Source organism: Macaca nemestrina, chromosome 9 (assembly GCF_043159975.1).
Source record: "Macaca nemestrina isolate mMacNem1 chromosome 9, mMacNem.hap1, whole genome shotgun sequence".
Classification (NCBI taxonomy): Eukaryota; Metazoa; Chordata; class Mammalia; order Primates; family Cercopithecidae; genus Macaca; species Macaca nemestrina.
In genome coordinates, this window is record NC_092133.1 from 68,923,196 (window position 1) to 68,950,877 (window position 27,682).

At 40.4% G+C, this 27,682-nt stretch overlaps 1 protein-coding gene across 3 annotated transcripts in view; it reads right to left on the minus strand.

Annotated features, from left to right (window-relative positions):
* The window catches only part of LOC105466042 (mitochondrial calcium uptake 1), a 262,886-nt gene that overhangs the window by 179,891 nt on the left and 55,313 nt on the right, over window positions 1-27,682 (minus strand). For all 3 annotated transcript variants that reach the window (XM_011714873.2, XM_011714868.2, XM_011714869.3), the window contains exons 2-4: window positions 22,064-22,225; window positions 18,523-18,691; window positions 5,451-5,613 (exon numbers count right to left, since the gene is read on the minus strand). In XM_011714873.2, the coding sequence (XP_011713175.1) occupies window positions 5,451-5,613; window positions 18,523-18,691; window positions 22,064-22,224 (493 nt within the window). In that variant the 5' untranslated portion in view covers window position 22,225. The remainder of the gene's footprint in view (window positions 1-5,450; window positions 5,614-18,522; window positions 18,692-22,063; window positions 22,226-27,682) is intronic.

Genomic DNA, 27,682 nt, shown 5'->3' on the forward strand with positions numbered 1-27,682 from the left:
TTAAGTGAGAACTTGACTAAAAAGGGGGAATTTTAAAACAAAATTATGGGAGGCCATGGTCGTGGACTGAGCTTGTACACTAGGCTCTAGCAGATCGAACCAAACCAAAACGGAGTCTCTCACACTAAATACGACAAATTTAAGGAAGCAAATGGGTCCTAAAACAGACCAGTTTTTGTCTTACTCCTGAAAATAGGAGATTCCAGCATAAGAAAGTCCCCTCTACTCTAACACTTACAAAAAATAACCTGAAGTCCTGTTCCCAACTTACAGATTCCATGTCGTGCTATCTCCCAGTGAGATTTGAGACCAAATCAGTACATTTACAGTGATGACAGAGTGACATCAATGACTACAGTTTCGGTCAATCTCTCCATTGAGATGACCAAAAGAGGGGAATTGTTCAATTAAGTTTAGACTAAAGCTGCCTCCTTATATATTTTAAGTTCAGCCTAAAGCTTCCTCTGTACATAGTGAACTGTAACCTCACTGCATATGTGTAACATACTCTTGTGCCAATCATCAAGTTGCAGCCAATCATTCAAACCACGTTCAAATAAGGGACACTCCAAGCTGTAACTAATCTGGCCGCTTCTGTATCTTACTTCCATCTTCTGTCCGTCACTTTCCTTTTTCTGTCCATAAATCTTCCACCATGTGGCTACACTGGAGGCTCTCTGAACCTATTCTGGTTTGGGGGCTGCCTGATTTGCCAATTGTTCTTTGCTCAATTAAACTCAGTTAAATTTTATCTAAAGTTTTTCTCAACACAAATAAGATTTTTATCTACATGCAAGCTTTCTTTTTTGTATTTTTAGTGGAGATGGGGTTTCACCATGTTAGCCAGGACGGTCTTGATCTCCTGACCTTGTGATCTGCCTGTCTTGGCCTCCCAAAGTGCTGGGATTACAGGCATGAGCCACCACGCCTGGCCCATGCAAGCTTTATTTACTTTCTTCCTTCAGTATCACAAAACAAGGTGCTGAAACTAATTTAAAGGAATCTAAATTTATTATTATTATTATTATTATTGAGACAGGGTCTCACACTGTCGCCCAGGCTGGAGTACAGAGGCATGATCATAGCCCACTGTAACCTCAAACCCTGGGTTCAAGTGATCCCTCCACCTCAGCCTCCCAAGTAGCTAAGACTATAGGCACAAGCCACCACGCTTGGCTAATTTTTTTACTTTTATTTTTATAGAGACAGGGTCTTGCTGTGTTGCTCAAGCTGGTCTTGAACTCCTGGTCTCAAGTGATCCTCCTGCCATAGCCTCCCAAAGTGCTAGGATTGCAGGCTTGAGCCACAGTGCCCAGCCAATGCTCTAAATTAAAAGCTCAATGCAATTAATGAGAAGTTTTATATACCTTTAATTTCTTTCTAATTATAAAAGATTATTTATGAGGGCAGGACTTTTTGTCCATTTTATTAATTACTGTATTTCCTGCACCTAGAATGTTCTCTAACTCATCACTATCAATCAATACATGTTGAATGAATCACGTATATATATAAAGTCTATTAGAAAATAAAGAAACATACAAAGAAGAATAATTTCTGATAATTTCAACATGCACAGAGTTAACACTTTGGTATATTCATTCTTCAGTTACTTTCTATGTATTTTATATATGGGTGAAACACAAAGGATAGAGAAACATGTTAAACAACACCTTATGGATGCAATCAGTAAAATCCAGAATGTGGGAAATTCTATAATACAAATGACCTACATTCTTCCATAAATAAATGGTGTCTAGTTTGGTTTCCTTAAAAGCAAGGTATCAGTGTGGAAGGACTAAGAAACGTGAAACAGGTCAGCAGAAAAAGCCAATTCAAAGGTATGTTATTAAGTTGACTACCACTGTAGACAACCAGAGCTCAACTCCCCTTGGCCCATCTGAGAAACCATATAGTCTGTATATCAGAATTGATCATCCAAGACAATGGAGAAGAGGGTATCCACCAATTCTCAGCAGTAAGTGTTAATGCTTTTGTATCTCCAAATGTGTGCATGTGCCAACATGGTTGAGTATGCTCCTACAGGTGCCCCATGCTATAGCAGCAGAGATGCCCTATAGGAGAAAGCAACAGATACACAACATAGCTGAGGCTTTGTCCTGTCAGGCTGCAACACTGTACAACTAACTGCTGCAGCAGCAACCTGAGCAAAAAGGTGGGCTGAGAAATGTGAGACGAGGCATAAAATATGTCTCACATAAATGGCAATAAAAAAACACAAAAGTGAAAAAAAATGGTAGATAAAAGACTGAAGAGACATATCAATCAAATGCAGTGTAGAGGTTAATTTAAACAAACCAACTCTAACAGTTATTTTTTAGATAGGAAAATGTGAACAGTGCCTGGATATTTGCTATTAAGGAATAACTGCTGCCTGTTTTTAAATGCACTTATTTAAAAAGTATTATTGTTTTTAAAGTTCTCATACTTTAGAGACACATGCAAAAGTATTTACAGGTTGTCTACATGTCTTGAATTGGCTTTAAAACAATCTGGGGTGAGGAAAGGAAGTAAGAGAGGTTATAGAAGAAACAAGATTGGCCATGTGTTATAATTGTTGAAGCTAAGTGATGTGTGCACATGGGTTGATTACATTTTCTACTTTTCAGGTTTGAAAATTTCCACAACCAAAAATTTTATTTTTATTTCTCTCTCTTTCTATCTCCCTCTTTCTCTCTCTCTCTTTCTCTCTCCTTCTGAGACAGCGTCTCACTCTGTCACCCAGGCTAGAGTGCAATGGCATAGTCTTGGCTCACTGCAACTTCCGCCTCCTGGGTTCAAGCAATTCTCCTGCCTCAGCCTCCCGAGTAGCTGGGATTACAGGTGTGCACCACCATACCCAGCTAATTTTTATAGTTTTATTAGAGACAGGGTTGTGCCATGTTGGCCAGGCTGGTCTCTAATGCCTAATCTCAAGAGATCTGCCTGCCTCAGCCTCCCAAAGTGCTGGGATTACAGACATGAGCTACTGCACCCCGCCAACAACCAAAAAATTTAAATAGCAAATTTCATACATTTTGGAGGGGTGATGGTTCTACATAGTTTTTTATTTGATCTAGAGATATGTGAATATTAATAATGTGGGCAAAATATTATGAATTTTCTGGTTAGAAAATGACATAAATGTTTTTGGTTCCCTAAGCTCACTTCGTTATTTCATGTGTCTGGTTTTTTTTTTTTTTTTTTTTTTGGAGACAGGGTCTGGCTCTATTGCCCAGGCTTGGGTGCAGTGGTGTCATCTCGGCACACTGCAACACCCACCTCCCAGGCTCAAGCCATCGTCCCACCTCTTCCTCCCAAGTAGCTGGGACTACAGGCACGCACCACCATGCCTAGCTAATGTTTTTATTTTTCGTAGAGATGGAGTTTCGCCATGTTGCCCAGGCTGGTCTTCAACTCCTGAGCTCAAATAATCCATCTGCGTCAGCCTCCCAAAGGGTTGGGATTACAGGCATGAGCCACAGCACCTAGCCCATCTGTCTGTATTTTTGACCACACAATTTACTCACTCTGAATGATGTCTTTTCTTTTTTTTCTTTTTTTTTTTTTTGAGACAGAGTCTCACGCTGTTGCCCAGGCTGGAGTGCAGTGGCGCGATCTCGGCTCACTGCAAGCTCCGCCTCCCGGGTTCCCGCCATTCTCCTGCCTCAGCCTCCTGAGTAGCTGGGACTACAGGCGCCCGCCACCGCGCCCGGCTAATTTTTTGTATTTTTAGTAGAGACGGGGTTTCACTGTGGTCTCGATCTCCTGACCTTGTGATCCGCCCGCCTCAGCCTCCCAAAGTACTGGGATTACAGGCTTGAGCCACTGCGCCCGGCCTTTTCTTTCTCCTATATATAATGAGCTATTATTCATTTTTCAAAACCCAACTCAAATAGTACTCCATTTAGGATGTCTTCCTATATACTCTCTAAAGAATTAGATTCTTAGCCGGGTGCAGTGGGTCACACCTGTCATCTCATCACTTTGGGAGGCTGAGGCAGGTGGATCACCTGAGGTCAGGGGTTTGAGATCAGCCTGGCCAACATGGCCAGACCCCATCCTCTACTAAAAAATACAAAATTAGCTGGGCATGGTGGCACATGCCTGTAATCCCAGCTACTCAGGAATCAAGGCTGGAGAATCACTTGAACCCAGGAGGCGGAGATTGCAGTGAGCTGAGATTGCGCCATTGTATTCCAGCCTGGGTGACAAGAGTGAAACTCCATTTCAAAAAAAAAAGAACTAGTTTCTTTATATCCTACTCCTATACCATATACAGTCATGTGCTGCTTAACGATGTTTTAGTCAACAAAGGACTAATCTACAGTGGTGGTCCCATAAAATTATAACTGAGCTAAAAATTCCTATTGCCTAGTGACTTTATAACAATAGTAACGTCATAGTACAACTATTTTATTTTTAAAATAAATTTAGTGTAGTCTAAGTGTACAACGCTTATAAAGTCTACAGGTGCACTATTTTCTATCTTTTATATGTTTAGATATGTTTGGATATACAATTACTTACCACTGTGTTACAATTGCCTACTGTATTCAGTACCGTAACATGCCATACAGGTTTATAGCCTAGGAACAAGAGGCTATACCATATAGTCTAGATGTGTAGTAGGTTATACCATCTAGATTTGTATTAAGTACTTCATGATGTTTGCACAATAACGAAATACCTAAGGACACATTACTCAGAACATATCCTCATCATTAAGTGGCCCATGACTGTACAATCAATTCTTGCTATTTGTAGTTATGTTCTGTACGGTCACTGTGGACAATGAATTAGTGAATATCAACCTATTGCTCTTGGGGAAATTCAGGGTTAAGCTCCTTTGAGCCTATGGTCACAACATTTTCACAACCAATCAATATATAACCTTGTTTTATGTGTGTGAAAGTTAGAATATTGATTAGATCATTCTTCTTTTTAAATGTAGGTGTTTATAACTATAAATTTCCCTCTGAGCACTGCTTTTGTGGTACTGCATAAGTTTTTGGAGGTTCTGTATTCCTTTTCATCCAACTGAAAGCATTTTCTAACTTCCTTTGTGATTATGTATTTGATCTACTGGTTGTTTAAAAGTGTGTTAATTTCATACTCCATATGTTTTCTAGTTTTCCTCACTAAAGAGTGACTTGATAGCAGTTATATATGTAATGTATTGCCTTCAGGAACAATCTAATTACAGGCAATGAATCTCAACCAGAGGGGCACAATCTCCTTCACCTCTTACCCTGGTTGCAGATTGCCACATTAGACTGCAGGCTTCTCTTTTGTGCTCCTAAAGCCTAGCACAGTGCCTGATATTCAATAAGCATACTGTTCATAACATTATTACAAGGACCTGGAAGATTTCAGTACTATGTAGAAAGAGACAAAGTAGCTTATAAAAAATAAATATCACAATCTTATATTTCACTTTAGCAACTTACGCTCTGGTTGTTTTTCATTGGGTGTTATGGATCGCACAAAATCTTCTGGCGTCATAAACACTTCTGCTTCACCAGGCTCATTGATGACTTTCAAGGTGGCAAAATATCGGAAGATTTTGTCTGGTGTGGAGTAGGCTCGAATCCTATTCTCATATTCCATCACCTAAAGTTAGAAATTTAGAAAGTGTTACTATATTAAGCCATGCGCATAGGCTCATACATTCTTATCATCACTGCTCATCAATTCTCATATATTTTCCATCTTATTTTGGGAAGAAATGCTATCTTTTTTTCTAGACTTAGTTTTTTAAATTACAAATGAACATCAAAAATATTTAATATTATTGGAATTTTTTATTTCTTGCAATATACCATTCATATTCCAGTTGAGGCAATGCTCATGTAACTTTGGTTTAAAACTTTTTTTGAAGAATTCTCTAATGTCTTAAATCACTGAAGGCTAGCAAAAATTTTTTTTTTTTTTTTTTTGAGACGGAGTCTCTCTTTGTCGCCCAGGCTGGAGTGCAGTGGCCGGATCTCAGCTCACTGCAAGCTACACCTCCCGGGTTTACACTATTCTCCTGCCTCAGCCTCCTGAGTAGCTGGGACTACAGGCGCCCGCCACCTCGCCCGGCTAGTTTTTTGTATTTTTTAGTAGAGACGGGGTTTCACCAAGTTAGCCAGGATAGTCTCGATCTCCTGACCTCGTGATCCGCCCGTCTCGGCCTCCCAAAGTGCTGGGATTACAGGCTTGAGCCACCGCGCCCGGCCTGCAAAATTTTTAAATGTCGTAAGAAATTTCAGATTTCAGTAATAGGGTACAATGCCATATATATGCCAACCTATAGGTTCTTAAATACCAAGTCTTTTTTTCTATTTTTTACAATCCTTTTCCCAGAAGATTTTTTTAACACTCTCTTTTTTAAAAATTATCTTTATTTTTATAGAGAGAAGATCTCGCCACATTGTCCAGGCTGGCCTCAAACTTCTGGACTCAAGTGATCCTTCCGTCATGGCCTCCCAAAGCACTGGGATTACAGGCAGTAGCCATTGTGCCTGGCCTAAATACCAAGTTTTTACAAAGGGATTGATTTTACAGTTTCTACTTCTATGCAATTTCCTAATTCCTGAAACAAAACAGACTTTAGATTTCATAGGTTTCAAAAGCTAGTAGGTCTTCAAAGACAAAATACATTAAATGAAGGCATAGAAAAATAAAATTACATATGATGGAAATTCAATTATTAACAGGTCTGAAGCAACAGACTTTTGATTATAAAATTAAGCAAATTGCCAGAGATCCTTTACATATGCCATATTTAGAAAGCAGCAAAGTTGAGAATCACACAAGCAAATGTTGGCATAGCAACAAAATCAAGTATGGCATATATTTAACTAAAAGGCTGTCAAATTAATATGAAAGTTAATTCCCTTATCTGGTATATAAGCCCCCATTCTGTACATGGAACATACAAAATACTATGCCAGCCACATAATATTTAAGTGAAAAAAATGTATCTCATACCTGAATTTTACATGTTGAAATAGCCAACAATAAATAATATCTTATAAATAACTGGCTAGAAAATGTGTCAAGGCAATAAAACCTATAATCTCATCAGTTCCATGTCATGAAGTAATTTACCAATGTTAAGAAAAACTTTATTGATGTTTTATTTTATTTTATTATTGTTATTTTTTTGAGATGGAGTTTTGTTCTTGTTGCCCAGGCTGGAGTGCAATGGTTTGATCTTGGCTCACTGCAACCCTCGTCTCTGGGTTCAATCAATTCTCCTGCCTCAGCCTCCCAAGTAGCTTGGATTACGGGCGCCCGCCACCACACCTGGATAATTTTTTGTATTTTTACTAGAGACGGCTTCACCATGTTAGCCAGGCTGGTCTCGAACTCCTGACTTCAAATGATCCACCTGCCTCAGCCTCCCAAAGTACTGGGGATTACAGGAGTGAGCCACCGCACCAGGCCTTTATTGATGTTTTAAATTTGCACATTAACATAGCAATTACTATAACTGTCAGTCCTGGCTAGATGTCACTTTGAGGTCATTGGCAGCAGCTGTTTAACAAGGCTCTTAATTCCACTACCACATGTGCTTTTAGCAACTGAGAAAAGACTGCAGACTTGTAACCACATATGACAGGAATTTTTTCAATGCTAACTTGTAATACAATCTGAATAGATTTCACAGGAGACTTTATCAAAAGATTGAGCATATGGCGAACACACTGAAGAGTTTTGCAACCTCTCAGCAGCCTTGAGACATAGCTACAAGTTTTAAAGGCATTTTATATTACACAACAACTGTCCGCTGGGAAATAATGGCTACAGAAATACCTTTTTTTTTTTTTTTTGAGACGGAGTCTCACTCTGTCACCCAGGCTGGAGTGCACAATCTCGGCTCACTGGAAGCTCTGCCTCCCGGGTTCACGCCATTCTCCTGCCTCAGCCTCCAGAGTAGCTGGGACTACAGGCACCCACCACCACGCCCGGCTAATTTCTTGTGTTTTTAGTAGAGGTTGAGGTTTCACTGTGTTAGCCAGGATGGTCTTGATCTCCAGACCTCATGATCCGCTCACCTCGGCCTCCCAAAGTGCTGGGATTACAAGCGTGAGCCACCGTGCCCAGCCAGAAATACCTTTCTTTAGGCCATCTGTATTCTTGTTATTCCTCTGAATAACAACAACAAAAAAGAAATCATTTGGAATATTTGGGGCATATGAGTAGCAATTACTACCAATGAGGACTTCGTGAACTAAAATGTTAAGTCAATCATATACACAAAGGCAGAAAAATAAGAACTTAAAAATCAACAATTTAAGACAAAATCAGATTCGTTTTTGAAATAATAAGTCAAGGAAAGTAACAGACTTAGTATACTCCCACATTGGTAGAATTTAGTATAGACCTATTGTATGGTATATATTTTGCTTTTTTTCACTTAGCATTGTATCTTAGCCTGGTTAAAAGGAAGAACAAACTATCATATAAATAGTTCGGAATATAGCATCCAAGATAACAAAGGCTTGGAAGCAGAGATATAGAGAAAACTGTTGAAGGATTTTGAGATGTTTAGCCTGAGGAAAGATATACTAAGAGAATTATGATCGTTCATTCAATCACTTACAAGACTTTCTTGAGCATTATTAAGACACTTGTCTTCAATAACACTGCTAGACTTAATTGGATCAAAATTTGGGCATTATTTTTCCTATATGAACTGCATCAAAGAGTAGCCAAAGAGAATTTATAATCAAATAGTAGATGAGGGATAGTGTCTGTTTATAAAATATTCCAATTAATAAATGAAAAAGATTTGATAAAATTAGAATATCATTTTGCAACTTCAATGAATTAACAGATATAGGCAATGAACATCAATAGCTGTCAATACTGCAAAAAGAAAAGCAACTAGACATTAGGTGTCTTATGGTAAAATAACATAATACCACCACTAGGCTGCAAGGATCAAAACTGAGTCTGATCAAGCCTCAGAATTCAGATGCCAATATTTAGGTAATACAGAGAAAAGTGGAACACGTTGAATTGCACTGAGAATAAGCATCAGTAAAACCTAGGCCCAGGAAACTTCATAGGCTAAATGGCCTGCATTCTGTCACCTGTAGATTAAGACGCTTTAAAGATGTATCATCGGCCGGGCGCGGTGGCTCAAGCCTGTAATCCCAGCACTTTGGGAGGCCGAGGCGGGCGGATCACAAGGTCAGGAGATCGAGACCACAGTGAAACCCCGTCTCTACTAAAAATACAAAAAATTAGCCGGGCGCGATGGCGGGCGCCTGTAGTCCTAGCTACTCAGGAGGCTGAGGCAGGAGAATGGCGTGAACCCAGGAGGCGGAGCTTGCAGTGAGCCGAGATCGCGCCACTGCACTCCAGCCTGGGCAACAGCGTGAGACTCCGTCTCAAAAAAAAAAAAAAAAAAAAAAAAAAAAAAGATGTATCATCAAACAAAATAAGCAAGATTAAACTATATGTCTAGGAATAAACACTGGAGTAAAAAAACTATGAAGAACAAAAAGAAATGGTTACTATAAAAATCATTTTAGGTTTCCTATATCTGTATAAAACAACAGTAAAACAATTATTTTTTTCAAATACAGACATTGGCTGGGCACCGTGGCTCACGCCTGTAATTCTAGCACTTTGGGAGGCCAAGGTGAGTGGATCACTTGAGGTCAGGAGTTCGAGACCAGCCTGGCTAACCTGGTGAAACCCCATCTCTACTAAAAATACAAAAATTAGGTAGTTGTGGTGGTACACACCTGTAATCCCAGCTACTGGCGAGGCTGAGGCAGGAGACTCTCGAACCTGGGAGGCAGAGGTTGCAGTGAGCTGAGATTGTGCCACTGCACTCCAGCCTGGGTGACAGAGAGAGACTCTATCTCAAAACAAAACAAATAATAAAAAAAAAAAACAGACATTCTTCGTGATACTGAACAATAAAATCAGACTCGTGAGGAAGAACTCTGAATAGTAAGAGTATTTCAAAATGAAGTAAAAAATTCCCCAGCAAGGGGAAGATGAAGAACATGAAGATCATTATAATTATTTCCCCTAAGAAAGAGCGGCTCTAAGGATCATTTTAAAATCTTGTGCTTACAAAATGCTGTCACCTTCTAGTTTACTGTTACTGAACTTCACAAAACAAAACAAAAAAGCAGACCAACCAATAAAAAGTAAGCCCCAGCTGGAAACTTGAGCTTTAGAAAGGAAAAGTACATTGTTATAACTATACAAAAAAATCTTAAGGAAGAAAAAAGTTAATTTTTTCTGTGATTTGACAACTTTAAGTGATATAGACCAGTGGTGAATGTCACCACTCCTCCATTTTTAATGGCAGAAGCAAGGGGGAAAGAATATAAAAAGAATGAGTCTACCCAAGTTGGTAGTACTGACTGTGATGAGTATCTCACTCACTCAAACAGCGCTTTAAAACTACTCCTGGGCTTGCTCCTTGAATGACACCACATACAGTTAATAGATGGTCCAAGAGGAGTTACACTGTTCCCATCACCAACCACATTCCTGCAAAGGATCAGCTATCTTTTGACCATGGATGGAAGATTAGATGAGATGAGCAATTGATGCCTCTACTTGCACGGTAGTCCATATCACCACCACAGGCCTCTGTTTCAAAGGCCTATATTTAATTGTCTGTTTCAGTTGGCTTACAAATTAAATAAGAGGAGAGGATAAGGGAAGAATGGGCTCTTTCTATTGTTAAAAGGGACATATTGGCTGGGCGTGGTGGCTCAAGCCTGTAATCCCAGCACTTTGGGAGGCCGAGGCGGGTGGATCACGAGGTCAGGAGATCAAGACCATCCTGGCTAACACGGTGAAACCCCGTCTCTACTAAAAAATACAAAAAACTAGCCGGGTGAGGTGGCGGGCGCCTGTAGTCCCAGTTACTCGGGAGGCTGAGGCAGGAGAATGGTGTGAACCCAGGAGGTGGAGCTTGCAGTCAGTGGAGATCGCGCCACTGCACTCCAGCCTGGGTGACAGAGCAAGACTCCGTCTCAAAAAAAAAAAAAAAAGGGACATATTTTCCCTTGGTCCTGATACCAGTTTTATGGCTTAATTTTGGTAGAATGCCCAAGGAAAACCATGGATATAATGTCTTGAGCCCAAGTTAATGCGAGTAACAGTAAATCCCTGTGGGCCCTGATTTCAGAAATAATGCATAGGCATGGGATGGAGACTGAGGCCACACCTGGAAAAGGTAGCAGGCAGGAAGGTGTTGTAAATATATCATGTGGCCGGCACACTTTCTCTCAAGAGGTGACATAACTTAATCTGTAACTTAACAGTTGTCCTCCATTTTCGAGACTCCCTCTCTTTTGCTAGTCAATTTTTGGCCACCCATAATAATGAACATCTGTCATAGGATGACCTCTTAAGGTTCTATGCAATTCCAAGTTCTATGACACTAGTCTCATAAAGTAAATTAATAAAGTAAATTAATTTTTGGCAGTAATAGTAATAATATACATAAGTTCCAATATTAACATTCTTTTTTTTTTTTTCTTTTGAGATCGAGTTTCACTCTTGTTGCCCAGGCTGGAGTGTAATGGTACGATCTCAGCTCACTGCAACCTCCACCTCCCAGGTTCAAGTGATTCTCATGCCTCAGCCACCCAAGTAGCTGGGATTACAGGCATGTGCTACCATGCCCGGCTAATTCTGTATTTTTTTTTTTTTTTTTTTTTGAGACGGAGTCTCACTCTGTCGCCCAGGCTGGTGTGCAGTGGCCGGATCTCAGCTCACTGCAAGCTCCGCCTCCCGGGTTCATGCCATTCTCCTGCCTCAGCCTCCCAAGTAGCTGGGACTACAGGCGCCTGCCACCTCGCCCGGCTAGATTTTTGTATTTTTTAGTAGAGACGGGGTTTCACCGGGTTAGCCAGGATGGTCTCGATCTCCTGACCTCGTGATCCACCTGTCTCGGCCTCCCAAAGTGCTGGGATTACAGGCTTGAGCCACCGCGCCCGGCCCTAATTCTGTATTTTTAGTAGAGATGGGATTTCACCAGGTTGGTCAGGCTGGTCTCAAACTCCTGAGCTTAGGTGATCCACCCACCTCGGCCTCCCATAGTGCTGGGATTACAGGCGTGAGCCACCATACCCAGCCCCATATTAACGTTCTTAACTGTCGGTCAAAATAAGTCCCCAAATTACTAAAGAACGTATTTTTTCATTTGTTGTATCTTATTGATGATAAAAGCATGTCTGTAAAAATTTCTTCTCCAACATATTTTGCCCATGTTGAAAAAATCTGGCTGGGTCAATGGTGGCTCGTGCCTGTAATCCCAGCACTTTGGGAGGCAAGGCAGGTGGATCACCTGAAATCAGGAGTTCGAGACCAGCCTGGCCAACATGGCAAAACTCAGTCTCTACTAAAAATATAAAAATTAGCTAGGCATGGTGGCGGGTGTCTGTAATTCCACCTATTTGGGAGGCTGAGGCAGGGAAAATCACTTGAACCCAGGAGGTGGAGGATGCAGTGAGCAGAGATCACGCCACTGCACTCCAGCCTGGGTGACAGAGCAAGACTCCAACTAAAAAAAAAAAAAAAAAAGAAAGAAAAATCTCTATGGCCTTGATTCTTGGCCTTTCTTTTAAAACAAGCATATTAGTTAGGGTAGGTTAAAATGCTACTACAAATACACCTCAAAATACAATATCTCCAATAAAATGAAATTGTCTTTCTCCCTAAGATACAACCCACAGTGCACATTCCTGGTTGGCAGGAATTGATAAGTTCCTTCATGTACTCAAGCTCAAGGCAGCCAACATATGGCTTCCAAGGTCAGTTCAGCTCATCACCATTCCAGCTCTCAGGAAAAGGGGAAAGTGCATTGAAAAACCCTGTGGGGGCTTTAGGAGCCAGGCCTAGTAGTGGCTCACATCACTCAGGAGTCAGGCTTAGACGTGGTTCAAATTACTCCCATTCAGTGGACAACCAGCAATCTCCACCACAGTGGATACAGTGAAAAATCAAGGCTCAAGATCACATTTAGAAATCCTAAGATCACTGAAATGCCATGACAATAACTGACCAAGGTTAAACCATGAACAAAGTCCTGTGACCAGAAGACATAATGTTAAAAGAATGCAGAATAAGGAGCAAGAGTTTTGACATTAGACAGACATAAATTTTATAATTTTATGCCTGCCTCTATGAGTAACCAGTTGTATGATTTTAGACAAGCTACTAAATTTCTCCACACAATAAACTATATATGTGTATATAAGTGTATGTCTACATATATACTCACACAAATATATACACATACATATATAGATGCATGCATATAAATATATACTATGGCACACAGAAAATGCTCAATAGTTTCCTTCCATTTTTCTATTCATTCTGTTGTTTGTAAACTGAGTTGAGTGTCCAGCAGCAGCCTACTTTCTTTAGCATTTTGTTTGGCATATATAGCACATTTTACATCTTTTAATATTCATATTTTCCTATCACTTTAAAATTACAACAAACTGAACTAAATAATTTGGCCTTTTAAAATGAAGATGCCACTAAACATAGTCTCAATCAAACAAATAGCTCAGAAAAAACAATGCCAGCAAAGCTATCAGAAATATAAAAATAATAAACCAGATCTTTACTGAGCAAGAGTCTAAAAAGCAGCAACAGTTTCTGTAAACGGATCTCACAATTCAAAGAACAATTTTATATATGAAAAGTACAGAAACGACGGTGGGATTTCAATACACTTAGAATTTTCTGGTTTTTGGCCGGGCGCGGTGGCTCAAGCCTGTAATCTTAGCACTTTGGGGGGCCGAGACGGGCGGATCACGAGGTCAGGAGATCGAGACCATCCTGGCTAACACGATGAAACCCCGTCTCTACTAAAAGATACAAAAAACTAGCCAGGCGAGGTGGCGGGCGCCTGTAGTCCCAGCTACTCTGGAGGCTGAGGCAGGAGAATGGCGTGAACCCGGGAGGCGGAGCTTGCAGTGAGCCGAGATCCGGCCACTGCACTCCAGCCTGGGCAACAGAGCGAGACTCCGTCTCAAAAAAAAAAAAAAAAAAAATTCTGGTTTTTGAGCCTGTGCTCTAAAAATATAAAAATCATTGGTAAACTTAAAGATGAGAAAAATTTTAAAGGTATAACCAATTCAAAACAAGACACCATCTCTGTGGATCAGAGACTACATAGAAACATACTATGGTAGGAAGAAATGAAGTTGTAGGCTTTGCCCCAGAACCTTTGCCAAACGGTTGTTGGGCTCAGTGTCTGGATCTTCAATACAATGAAGCACAGGCTATAAATATAAGGTCTACTTCTGAACAAAAAAACCTAGCAGGTGAGAGAAAGCAGCCACTGAAACACTAAATAGGAAAAATTAAGCAAAACAAACAAATGAAAACAAAAAGGGGCAGCAGCGGGATGATCTCTTAAAGCCAGGAGTTTGAGACTAGCCTGGGCAAGTCCCCATTCTATAAAAAAAATTTAAAAAAATTAGCTGCTTATGGAGATGCATGCCTGTAGTTCTGGCTAATAGGGCTGAGGCAGGATAATTACCTGAGCCCAGAAGTTCGAGGCTGCAGTGAGCTTTCATCGTGCCATTGCATTCCAGCCTGGGTGACAGAGCAAGACTCTGACTCTACAAATTTTATTTTTTCAAATGAGCTGGGCATGTTGGCACACACCTCTAGTCCTCTCTATTGCAGAGGCCGAGGCAGCAATATTACTTAAACCCATGAGTGCGAGGCTGCAGTGAGCTATGATTGCACCACTGCACTCCAGCCTATGTGAGAGACCAAGACCCTCTCTCCAAAAAATAAAATAAAAAACCCACAAAAAACAAAAAAGCAAATTTAGGATACCAGTTTACCTCTGAAGAAGATGGAAGATGATGGGGGAGGAAAGGGACTGAAGGGGAGTATAAAAGCAATGTATTTTTAAATACTCATTTATTTTTTAAAAAACAATCTGAAGAAATACAATATTAAAACTTGACAAAAGTGAGTGTTGGTTGTTTATAAAATTATAAAACTTATGTAATTTTATAAACTATAGACTATAATTTTATAAATATAAAAAACATTATTCTCTTTTTTCTCTGAATATTTGAAATATTACATAAAAATTAAGAGAACATAAAAGAACAAAAGTATAAATGAAAAATGAGAGGGCTGGGCACAGTGGCTCATGCCTGTAGTCCTAGCACTTTGGGAGGCCAAGGTGGGAGGATCACTTGAGCTCAGAAGTTTGAAACCAGCAAGGGCAACATAGTGAGACCTCGTCTTCACAATGAATAAATTTTTTTAAAAATAAACATTTTAAAAAGAAAAAAGTTAAAAGAAAAAGAAAAGTGAGAATGTGAAGGACAACATATAGAGCAGGGGTTCCCAGCCCCGGGCCGAGGACTGGTACTGGTCCGGGGCTTGTTAGGAACCAGGCTGCATAGCAGGAGGTGAGCAGCAGTGGAACATGACTGACTAAGCTCTGCCTCCTGTCAGATCAGCGGCAACATTAGATTCTCATAGGAGCACGAACCCGACTGTGAACTGCACATGCAAGAGATCTAGGTTGTGTGCGTTATGAGAATCTAATGCTTGATGATCTGCAGTGGAACAGTTTCTCCTCAAACCATCCCCTCCCACTCTGGTCTGCAGGAAAATTATCTTCCACAAAACCAGTCCCTGGTGCCAAAAACATTGGGGACCGCTGATGTAGACATCACAGGACCAGACCAGAGGGAAAAAAATGAATGGGAAAGTAGCAAGAGAAAAATACATGATCAAAATGGAGAAGAAAAAAGGGATTAAAAAACGCAGTTTAAGGAGGACTTGGTGTGGTGCTGCCATCTCTCTTGCCTTTGGTCTATGCACCTCTCACTGAACTTCCAATAGCACCACGCTGGAACAGGGCATCCAGAGGTTCACAACCTCTGCGGTCCACAGGAGGCACGAGGCACTATAAAGAGGGCTCAGGGAAGAACATGCTATTTTCAGTAGAAAATAAGTGGTGGTTACTAATTATAATGACTTTGTACTCTGGATCTGGATTTTATGCACATTTATTTATAGCAAGACACCAACTGTTTAAGAAACAAGGATGTTTTAATTCATCCATGAAACAGATATGAAGAGCATTTTAAGAGGTGCAATCTCTGAAAAATAAAACAAACCCTTGAATTTACATAGGATAATAGATAAGTTTTTAATAAACTTATGACATAAACCAGGCACAGTGGCTCATGCCTATAATCCCAGCACTTTGGGAGGCCAAGGTGGGCAGATCACCTGAGCTCAGGAGTTCGAGATCAGCCTGGCTAACATGGTGAAACCCCATTTCTATTGAAAATGCAAAAGTTAGCCAGACATGGTGGTGGGCATCTGTAATCCCAGCTACTCAGGAGGCTGAGGCATCAGAATCATTTGAATCCGGGAGGCAGAAGTTGCAGTGAGCCTAGATCACACCACTACACTCCAGCCTGGGCAACAGACCAAGACTCCGTCTCAAAACAAACAAACAAACAAAAAACAAAACTTATGGCATAAAAATGTGGTTTATTATTTCTTAAATTATAAATAGAGAAATTCTTAACATATCTATATAGATCATGTAAAGGAATGAATATTCAAAGAATGACTGAAAAAACAGAATGAAGACAGAATAAGTGATGAAATAGATTATTAGAGATACAGAAAGACATTAAAACAATTATCCTTGAACAGGGAAAAGACAGCTCTTCCTCTGAAACGTTAGTGAAAGAAATAAGAATTACTTCAAATACAGATTAGATAGGTTTTGTAACTATAAGGGTTGGAATTTGAGTAAATCACACTGATAGTTTTAATTTTTTCTATGAAGTATGAGACATGCTCATCTGCTGAGTGGACAGTAGGAGTAGAAAATGGAAGTAGGTTCAAAATAAATGTTTATTTGGGACATTTTAGCTGTATTTTGCAAAATGGAAAGTGTGACTGGCCTGCAGATGAAACTACTGGCACAGAGTCAAGTTGTGCTTTCTTTGAATTCACTCAGGGCAAAAGAGTAAATAAATGTATCCTGCCAGAAAAACAAGGATCATTGATAAAACTTGATAATTGACTTGTGATGCATAACTTTTGTTCAAATTCACCTCAATCAGACATGAATTTGGGTATAGAGAAAACACATTTAATACTTTCATCTAGGCTGGGCACAGTGGCTCATGCCTATAAACCCAGCACTGTGGGAGGCCGAGGCAGGTGGATCACCTGAAGTCAGGAGTTCAAGGCCAGCCTAGCCAACATGGTGAAACTCCATCTCTACTAAAAACACAAAAATTAGCTGGGCATGGTGGTACACGCCTGTAATCCCAGCTATTGGGAGGCTGAGGCAGGAGAATTGCTTGAACCCAGGAGGCAGAGGTTACAGTGAGCCAAGATTGTGCCACTGCACTCTAGTCTGGGCAACAGAGGGAGACTCTGTCTCCAAAAATAAAAAAATAACTTCCTCTAACAGATGAAACCAGACAGAAGATCCAGATTTTACAAAGAAGAACTCTTCTTGCAAATACACAAACCACACACACACACAAAATACAGAAATAACTCAAATTATCTTGTTGCATTATTAGCTATAGTTTAGCAATGGAAGGCAATTCCCTGAATTTTAACCTTGACATACAAAATGTCTAAGAAATCTATCCTTTTCATTGTTCATTGCTCATGTTAGAGGAAATCAAATACCTGATATCATAGGAACTGCTGTAGTGGAACTGAAACTTCACTGAGGCAAAGCTATATATATAACAGCAGGTTGTGTTCATTACATAAATTTTTTTTTTTTTTTTTTTTTTTGCGACTGAGTCTTGCTTTGCCACCCAGGCTGAAGTGCAGTGGCACAATCTCAGCTCACTGCAACCTCCACCTCCCAGGTTCAAGCAATTCTCCTGCCTCAGCCTCCTGAGTAGCTAGGACTACAGGTGCATGCCACCATGCCAGGCTACTTTTTGTATTTTCAGTAGAGACAGGGTTTCATTACATTGGCCAGGTTGGTCTTGAACTTCTGACCTCAGGTGATCTGCCCGCCTCTCCCTCCCAGAGTGCTGGGATTATAGGTATGAGCCACCGCGCAGGGTCTAATTACATAAAATCTTGATAGTCATTTGAAGTTTGTGCTGTCCTCAAAGTTACTTGGTCTTCTAGAAGTTATATTTCCAAAGAGATTTTATTCTCTCTCTACAACTTGGTATCAGAAATACCACAAAGACTCAACTTAACGTATATAACACTTAGCATCAGGAAGATCCAGAAACAAAGAATCACCTTAGGCTGCTGAACTGAAAGAACTAAGAAAAAATATGCTAATCGCGGTTATTGGTCCTAGACCCTTTTAACTACCTCCTTTAACTTCACATTCCAAGAGTACTTTTGGCTTAGAACATGATGGAAAATAGCAAAGAAGTGTTAACTTGAAAGTGAACATTAACCATCTGAAACATATGATTAAAAAGATTGAACTGCGTTATTCTACTTTAGGATATACTTCTGATCAACTTGTAAGACTATGCTTCATACTTTTCTGTCTCTGAATCCAGAACGTTTCTTCTTTTTCTCTTCTGGATGAGGCGCAAGATCTGCAGTCTTTTTTTCATGGTTACAAACATCCCCTTCATCTTTATTCTTCCCTTTATCACCAATGTCACTTTTTAGGTTGTCTACACATGGTGGAGATTCTGCATGGGCCCTGGATATGCAAAAAAGAAATCTGGATTAATACTGAATGTCCATCATATTAGCCAAATAAGCAAACAGATACAGCTTAGCAGAGCAACAGCAACGAAATTTGTCAAATATTCTACATGAAGAAGTTCCTCAAAAAATATTAAATAGAACTTCCACATGATCTCTGAGTATATATCCCAAAGAAATGAAAGGGTCTCAAAGAAATATCTGCACATCCATGTTCACAGCAGCACTATGCACAATAGTTGAAAGGTGGAAACAACTCGTAAGTCCATTGGCAGATGAATAAACGAAATGTGGTATATACATATAATGGAATATTTTTCAGCCTTAAAAGGGAAAGAAATCCTCTCACAAGCTACAACATGGATGAATCTTGAGGGCATTATGCTAAGTGAAATAAACCAGTCACAAAACCACAAATATTGTATGACTTCACTTACATGAGTTACCTGGAATATTTAAATTTACAGAAACAGAAAGTAGAATGGGGGTTACCATGGGCTGAGGGAAGGGGAAGCAAGGAAGTTGCTCTTGAATGAGTAGAGTTTCAGTTTTGCAAGATGAAAACATTCTGGAGATCTGTTTCACAATGATGTGAATACACTTTAAACTACTGAATTGCATATTTTAAAACGGTGAAGACATGTGACAGAAGCCCTCATCCACACATCTTCTCACTGAAACCAGAGACAATGAGCCCTTCCAGCACAACAACTAAATGGACTAGACTTCCAGCCATAGAGCCCCTCCTCGTTCTTCATCTCACTCCAACTCTTCCCATTCTCATCCTCCCCTTGTCCCAACTGTAACTGAAAGGGTGGAATATCAAGGTCTTTAGAAAAAAAATGGTTTAAAAAAATGCTTCTTTCACTACAATAAAAAGGAACATAAATAAAGAAGAGGCCAGGCGCAGTGGCTCAAGCCTGTAATTCCAGCACTTTGGGAGGCCGAGATGGGCAGATCACGAGGTCAGGAGATCGAGACCATCCTGGCTAACCCGGTGAAACCCCGCCTCTACTAAAAAAAAATACAAAACACTAGCCGGGCGAGGTGGCGGGCGCCTGTAGTCCCAGCTACTCGGGAGGCTGAGGCAGGAGAATGGCGTAAACCTGGGAGGCGGAGCTTGCAGTGAGCTGAGATCCGGCCACTGCACTCCAGCCTGGGCGACAGGGCGAGACTCCGTCTCAAAAAAAATAAATAAATAAAAAATAAAGAAGAAATAGGGGCTCAAAATAATACAAGTATTTCTTTTTAAAAAAATAATACAAGTATTTCTGGTAGTTGAAGCCACTGCTGTAATGATATAATACTAAAATTAATTAAATATTACAGAATTGATGAAATACAATGATGTACAAAAAGAAGACTTTTGCTTACAGCCATAATGGAGCAAACTGTAATAGATTTGACTTTCCACCAGGGCAAAAATACAGAAAATTGAACAAAATATATCAAATGATTGCTTTCAGACACTGCACAGTATGCAATTCTCTAAGAAAATGGAGGCCTGGCCAGGAGCAGTGGCTCACACCTGTAATCCCAGCACTTTGGGAGGCCGAGGTGCGTGGATCACTTGAGGTCAGGAGTTCGAGACCTGCCTGGCCTACATGGTAAAACCGCATCTCTACTAAAAATACAAAAGTTAACCGGGTTTGGTGGTGCTTGCCTGGTCCCAGCTAGTCGAGAAGCTGGGGCAAGAGAATCTCTTGAACCTGGGGGGCAGAGGTTGTAGTGAGCCAAGATTGCACCAATGCGCTCCAGCCTAGGTGACAGAGTGAAACTCCATCTCACAAAAAAAAAAAAAAAAAAAGGGAAAGAAAAAGAAAAAGAAAAATGGAGGCCTATAATTGCCCAGAATTTCTGTCTGGAAACATTTTCTAGACCACAAAGAGGATCCCAAGCCAAATATAGTGATCTTGCTAAATTAAGGTGACAGAGATCAAAGTTTAGAAAACCTGAGGTGCCTGGAATTGGTGAGGCAGAGGACTCAAGAGGAAAAAGTCACACAGAGAAAGAGCTCTAAAAATGTATATGGAACACTCTTGAGTATTGAGTCAACACTAAGCAGTGCATTCTTTAGGATGAAACTACACAAAATAATTGCCAAGGAGCCACAGGCCAGTCAATTTCCAGAGTTCACAAGAGAAAACAATCAAGCTCTACCAAGTCAGACTAGAGGAACCTCACGGAACACCTAAGGCATTTAATAACATCCCAGAAAGATCATCCTATATTAATAGGGCTAAATTAGCCCTAGAGGCTGGGCATGGTGGCTCATGCCTGTAATCCCAACACTTTAGGAAGCTGAGGTGGTCATGTCACTTGACCCCAGGAGTTCGAGATCAGCCTAACCAACATGGTGAAACCCCATCTCTACTAAAAATACCAAAAAAAAAAAAAAAAAAAAAACTTAGCCAGGCATGGTGGTACACACCTGTAATCCCAGCTACATGGGAGGCTGAGAATTGCTTGAACCCAGAGGCAGAGGTTGCAATAAGCTGAGATTGTGCCACTACACTCCAGCCTGGGCGACAGAGCAAGACTCCATCTCAAAAAACAAACAAACAAAAATAAAAAACAGAGTGACAGAATCAGAAAAACAGTACCTATGTATTTTAAGAAAGAGAAGACCGTGGCTCGCTACATTTTCTCTTCTCTCCAAGGAAGTTTCCATAACTAGTGAAAAAAACTATCAGGGACACTAAAGTACCAAGGTTCCTTAGTTAATTTCACAGGGTCGCCAAGTTGTGAAGTCTCAGAAAGCATTCATTTTCTTTTTTTTTTTTTTTTCTTTTTTTCTGAGACAGTTTTGCTCTGTCACCCAGGTTGGAATGCAGTGGCACAATCTTGGCTTACTGCAACCTCCACCTGACTCCCAGGTTCAAACAATTCTCCTGCCTCAGCCTCCCAAGTTGCTGGGACTACAGGCTCACGTCACTGTGTCTGGCTATTTTTTGTATTTTTGTAGAGATGGGTTTTTGCCATGTTGGCCAAGCTGGTCTCAAACTCCTGACCTCAAGTGATCTGACCACCTTGGGCTCCCAAAGTGCTAGGATTACAGGCGTGAGTCACTGCGCCTGGCCGGAAACCATTCATTTTCTAAAGCTGCTATTGCTATCCCTACCACGTTATTTAAAATGTTTAGCAGAGGAGACAGGCAGACCTTGAAGCACAGTGTTTCCTATGTATTGCCTTAGCATGTTGAATTCTTTGAAACATCTTATTTCATAGATGAATATTCATAATACCAAATGATCTGGGCAAGAAATTTTGATACAGAGTTAAGCCAGAAATCAACTCCTTTCTGACAAGAGAGATGACTGGAAGAATAAAAGTATATGCAAGAACAAGATGGTTGGATAACACTCACCTCTTCCACAAAAGACCAGTACTTGCAGTTACTGCAGATGCTCCCAGGAAAGCCACCATCATTAGTCTTCGCCGGATCTGGATGGGCTGTGATCCTCCATGGTACCATCGAGAACCCACAGCCAGTTCTGCCAAAGCAGAAAGTGAGTTCAGACGAAACATCCTGTGGACAATAAGTAGAAATGTCACTCTTAGCTAGTGGTAGTTATGATGATGATGATCCTACCAATATTTCTAATAAACACTAAAGTAATTGCTCTATGACAGGCACTATTCTAAATAAATTGCTTATATTATCCCATTCAATCCTCAGAATAATCTTATGAGAAAGTACTACTTATAAACCTGATATATTAGTCAAAGTACAATTAGAAGACAGAAACCACATGATAAATTGAATAAGAAACTTTTAATATAAAACATTATTAAGGTCAGGTATGTGGCTCATGCCTGTAATCTTAGCACTCTGGGAGGCCAAGGAGAGAGGATTGTTTGAGCCCAGAAGTTGAAGAACGGCCTAGACAACATAGTAGGACCCCATCTCTACCAAAAAAAATCAGCCAAGCATGGTGACATGCACCTGTAGTCCCAGCTATTCAGGGGGCTGAGGTGAGAGGACTACTTAAGCCCAGGATGTTGAGGCGACAGTGAGCTATGATCAACAGAGCAAGATGCTGTCTCAAAAAATAATTAAATAAAATAAACAAAAAAAATAAAAAATTATTAGTTACAACAGGAAATTTACTACTCAGAAGTTAAAGAAATAGCAGATATAGGGAGCAGTTACTATTCGAGATCTGACACAGAGCACCAAGAAATGACCAGTCTATAAAAGGTCTACTCTCACTGACAGGGCAGAGATCAGACTGTGTGGAGAGGGCACAGCTATGTACGTCAGAGAAACGTACTAAGGTGCCACGCCAGCAAAATGCACTAGAAAATCACTCTCTGTGATGCCAGAACAAGTCATCCACTGGACAACTCATGCCAGTGGAATTTGTTGGGAAGCTGAACTTTGCAATGGCAGGGGAAGTCACCCATGGAGAGGCAGTTTCACTAGGAAATTGCATATGAGAGTTGCTGCTAAAACTCCTTAAGAGTTGGGTGCCATTGAATGTCCCACTAGTTCCAGCATGCTATAGAATCAAGCCACAAAGGGCACACTAGAATCAGCAAGAAACACCCTTCCTCCAGGGTCCTTCTAGTCTCTCTACTGACAAAGTTTAACAGTAACTGGCAAAGGAAAAACTTCCAGTATCACAAACAGGACAATGAAAGATGCGTTTAGAGCTGAAATGAAAAAAGATAACTGGTACCCACATTTTACAGATCTAAAATATAACTTGCTCAAGAGTACACAGGTAGGAAGTGATGGATCTAGAATTTGAACCTAGGGAGGACTAACTCCATACTTCAATGTCGCCCAGGAGTTAGGTGGGGAGACTTCAACCTAGGAGGGAAGACTGCTTTGAAGTTTTTATTAAATCTTTCTCACGCCCAGGTCCTTGGAGGCCCTCCTCTCTACCAGATTCTCTATACTTAAAACTTCACTTAAAAAAAATTTTTAATATTTTGTTTTAAATCAGAAACATCTGTATTAGTGCATATTACTGTTCAATAAATACTCTCCCATCCCCCATCCCTTAGGCAAAATTACTTTCCTACTTTTTTCTTCTCCTTCTGCATAGTAATGCCAGGTCATAAATTTCCTACTCTTTAAGTTTTTGGTGTATGTCTTGCCATATGTCTTGCTCTAACCAATGGAATGTGGACCAGTTCCATGAAGTGCTTTTAAGAGGTGCTGCTGTTAGTCTTCTTGTGTTCCTGCACTCCATCGAGAGAAGACCATGTCCCAAAGAGACACTGATCCTTCAAACTGGCATCCATAATGAACAAACTTCAGCCTGGAATAAACCACTGGCAAGCCCAGCTGAGCCAGCTGAGCACAGCTGACCTGCAGAATGCTGGTGAGAAATAAATGTGTGTTACTGTAAGCTACAAAGATTTGCGTGCCGTTTGTTGCCCCATCAAAAGCCAACTAATTCAGCATCCAAGAGAATTACTGGGAAGTTCTTATTCTTTTTTCTTTTTTTGAGACTGAGTCTTGCTCTATCACCCAGGCTGGAGTGCAGTGGTGCAATCTCAGCTTACTGCAACCTCCACCTCCCGGGTTCAAGCAATGCTCCTGTCTCAGCCTCCCGGGTAGCTGGGATTACAGGCACGTGACACCACACCTGGCTAATTTTTGTTTTTTTAGTAGAGACAGGGTTTCACCATGTTGGCCAGGCTGGTCTCGAACTCTTGACCTCAAGTGATCCACCCACCTTGGCCTCCCAAAGTGCCGGGATTACAGACATGAGCCACTGCACCCGGCTAGGAAGTTCTTATTCAATAAAAATTTATTAAATTCTTATTGTATATATAGCCCTATGTGAGACCCAGAAAGCTAAAAACTATCTACATTCTAATTAAACAAGATAAATATAAAACACTTTTGAAACAATACATTTCTAAAATCATATATTTTTTTTTTTTTGAGATGGAGTCTCGTTCTATTGCCAAGCTGGAGTGTGGTGGCATGATCCCAGCTCACTGCAACCTCTGCCTCCTGGATTCAAGCAATTCTCCTGTCTCAGCCTCTTGAGTAGCTGGGACTACAGGCGCACGCTATGATGCCTGGCTAATTTTTGTATTTTTAACAAAGATGGGGTTTCACCATGTTGGTCAGGCTGGTCCCAGACTCCTGACCTCAGGTAATCCACCTGCCTTGGTCTCCCAAAGTGCTGAGATTACAAGCGTGAGCCAATACACCCAGCCTAAAATTATATCCTGAAGCATAAAAATATTATGAGAGATATGACAGAAAACTACAAATAAAAAAGATTAAGTTGAGACTGGGTTAGTCAGCAAAAGCTTTTGTTTAGTCTTAAGCCTCAGAATGGTGTAAAATTTTGATTAAGTCAGAGAAATGTTAAGGGACACCCCCAAAACCACAGGATCATTTCAGGCACCTCCATCCAGAGAATTAATGTAAATTAATGTAAATTTTTCCCTCTAGATTACCACCTTCAGGGCTCAATATAGTACCTCACTGTTTTAATACACCAGATGGGCTGATGGAGGAAGAGGCATTTCTTTATGGTTCCACTTTTTTGTAGGGGTAATTCATTCAAATTATACAAAGTATCCATGCCCCCTTTGATTTTTCTCAAAGCACAGTTCACTAATTCCTAACTTTTTGTGTGTGTGTTTTGAGATAGAGTCTTGCTCTGTCACCAAGGTTGGAGTGCAGTGGCATGATCTCAGCTCACTGCAACCTCCACCTCCCGGGTTCAACCAATTCTCCTGCCTCAGCCTCCCAAGTTGCTGGGATTACAGACGTGTGCTACCATGCCCAGCTAATTTTGTATTTTTAGTAAAGATGGGGTTTTACCATATTGGCCAGGCTGGTCTCAAACTCCTGACCTCAAGCGATCTGCCCGCCTTGGCTTCCCAAAGTGCTGGGATTACAGGTGTGAGCCACCATGTCCAGCCCACTGATTCCTAATTTAAACTACCTTGCACTTTGTACATATCTTCCTATAGCATAAATTTTTCTCCCTTTGCCCTAAGGCCCAAATTATTTTTTTTTTCACGTTGTAAACACATAGTCTAGCACAGGACTTGTTACATTACTGGTGCTTAAATACCTAACCATTTTACTTTCACATGTCTGTGTACAAACTGTACAGGTACTTGCTCCTAACATTTAAGTATACTCTAAAGTTCCTAATTTACTTAGAAAACTGTCTTCTATTATTTGGATTCAAGTCAGGTTAGACTACCCAGGCATCTCCTAAAATCAATGAGCTGGTTACTATTAACTCTTTCCTGGGACCTATACCTATAGTCTCTGAAGTCAACTTTGCTCCTAGCTCCCTTTATCCAATCTAGGTCCAACTTCAAAATTGGACCTAAATCCTGCCCTCATATAGACAAAATGGAAAAACTGTTCATCTTTTCTGCTACTTTCCACGACCTAAGCTTTAGTAACACAATTCTTACGTCCTTCCCTAATCCCAGAAATCATCTCATTTTATTGCACATACTCTAGCAAAATCCAGCACCCAAGAGGCTGTCCATTATATTTTCTTCCTGTCTGGCAACTTCTGATTTTTTTTTTGTTGTTGTTCATTTCAAAATTAACATTTCTCAAATCCACATGTACATTCACATAAATAGCATTGCTCTTCGCTACAGCAAAAATGAGCACTAAACTAAAACATGCATATCTGGAGGAAACATTATTCATCACTGACAACAGAAAGAAAAGACACTTGGAAGTTTTCAATGTTTAAAATAAATAACATAGCCAATTCAAAAGTTAGAACAGGATGGGTGCGGTGGCTCACACCTGTAATCCCAGCACTTTGGGAGGCCAAGGTGGGCAAATCACTTGAGGCCAGGAGTTCGAGACCAGCCTGGCTAACATGGTGAAACCCTGTCTCTACTAAAAATATAAAAATTAGCTGGGCATGGTGGCAGGCGCCTGTAATTCCGGCTACTCAGGAGGCTGAGGCAAGAGAATCACTTGAACCCAGGAGAAGGAGGTTGCAGTGAGCCGAGATTGCGACTGCACTCCAGCTTAGGTGACGGAGTAAGACCCTACCTCAAAAAAACCAAAAGTTCTAACAGCCAAGGAGTATATAAGCCTGGAAGATAAATTTACAACATCTGATCAGATGCAGAGGACAGCTAGACATATGATCAACTAAGTAAGCCACAATCACTTGAGAAGAACCTTTGAAATTTAGAGCATATGTAAAATAGGAAGCCACTCAAGTTCTTTAATAGGAAGAGGTCATGGTAAAAACATGGGTTAAAGCATATCAATCTAGCTATCAGCAGTGCATTGAATAAACTGCAAAGAAGCAAAGGCAGACAGAGCTGACAGGAAAGTGATCAGTACAGCCAGAAGGCATTAATAACCTAGGTATTGGGTGCTGAGTGCCTAGATTATTAAGTGTAGAAATAAAAAACAGAATCAAACAAAAACTTTCCAAAGAAAAACAAAATGTAGTTGGGCATGGTGGCACACGCCTGTAGCTGGGCATGGTGGCACATGTCAGCTACTTAAGAGGCTGAGGTGGGAGGACAGCTTGAGCCCAGGAGTTTAAGTCCAGCATGGGCAACATGGTAAAACCCCGCCTCTTAAAAAAAAAAAAAAGATAAAGACATCGGTATCAAACATGTATTAATATCTAACTGCACAGGAGATATGGAAGATAAAAAGGAGAAAAAAATTAAAACAATAACACCACCACTAAGTAGTATGGTAAAAAAAACAAAAAAAAACAAAAACCAAAAACACTAAGTAGTATGGTAGAAATCCAATGATCCAAGATTGGTCTCAACTGTACTACTCAACAGCTAGCTGTGTATAATAAAGAGGCTCATCCCTCCTCCTTGGGAAAAAAGTTCACCCACTGGTAAAATAAAAGAATTGCCTAGGTGAGCTTAGGGTTCCTTTTATTTCTTTAGCACTCTCATATCTTTGGTAGAAAACACTGTAACAAAATTTAATTAATTTCATTTAGGGGAAAAGACTAAGATCATATTAAGTATTCAAGATTTATTAATT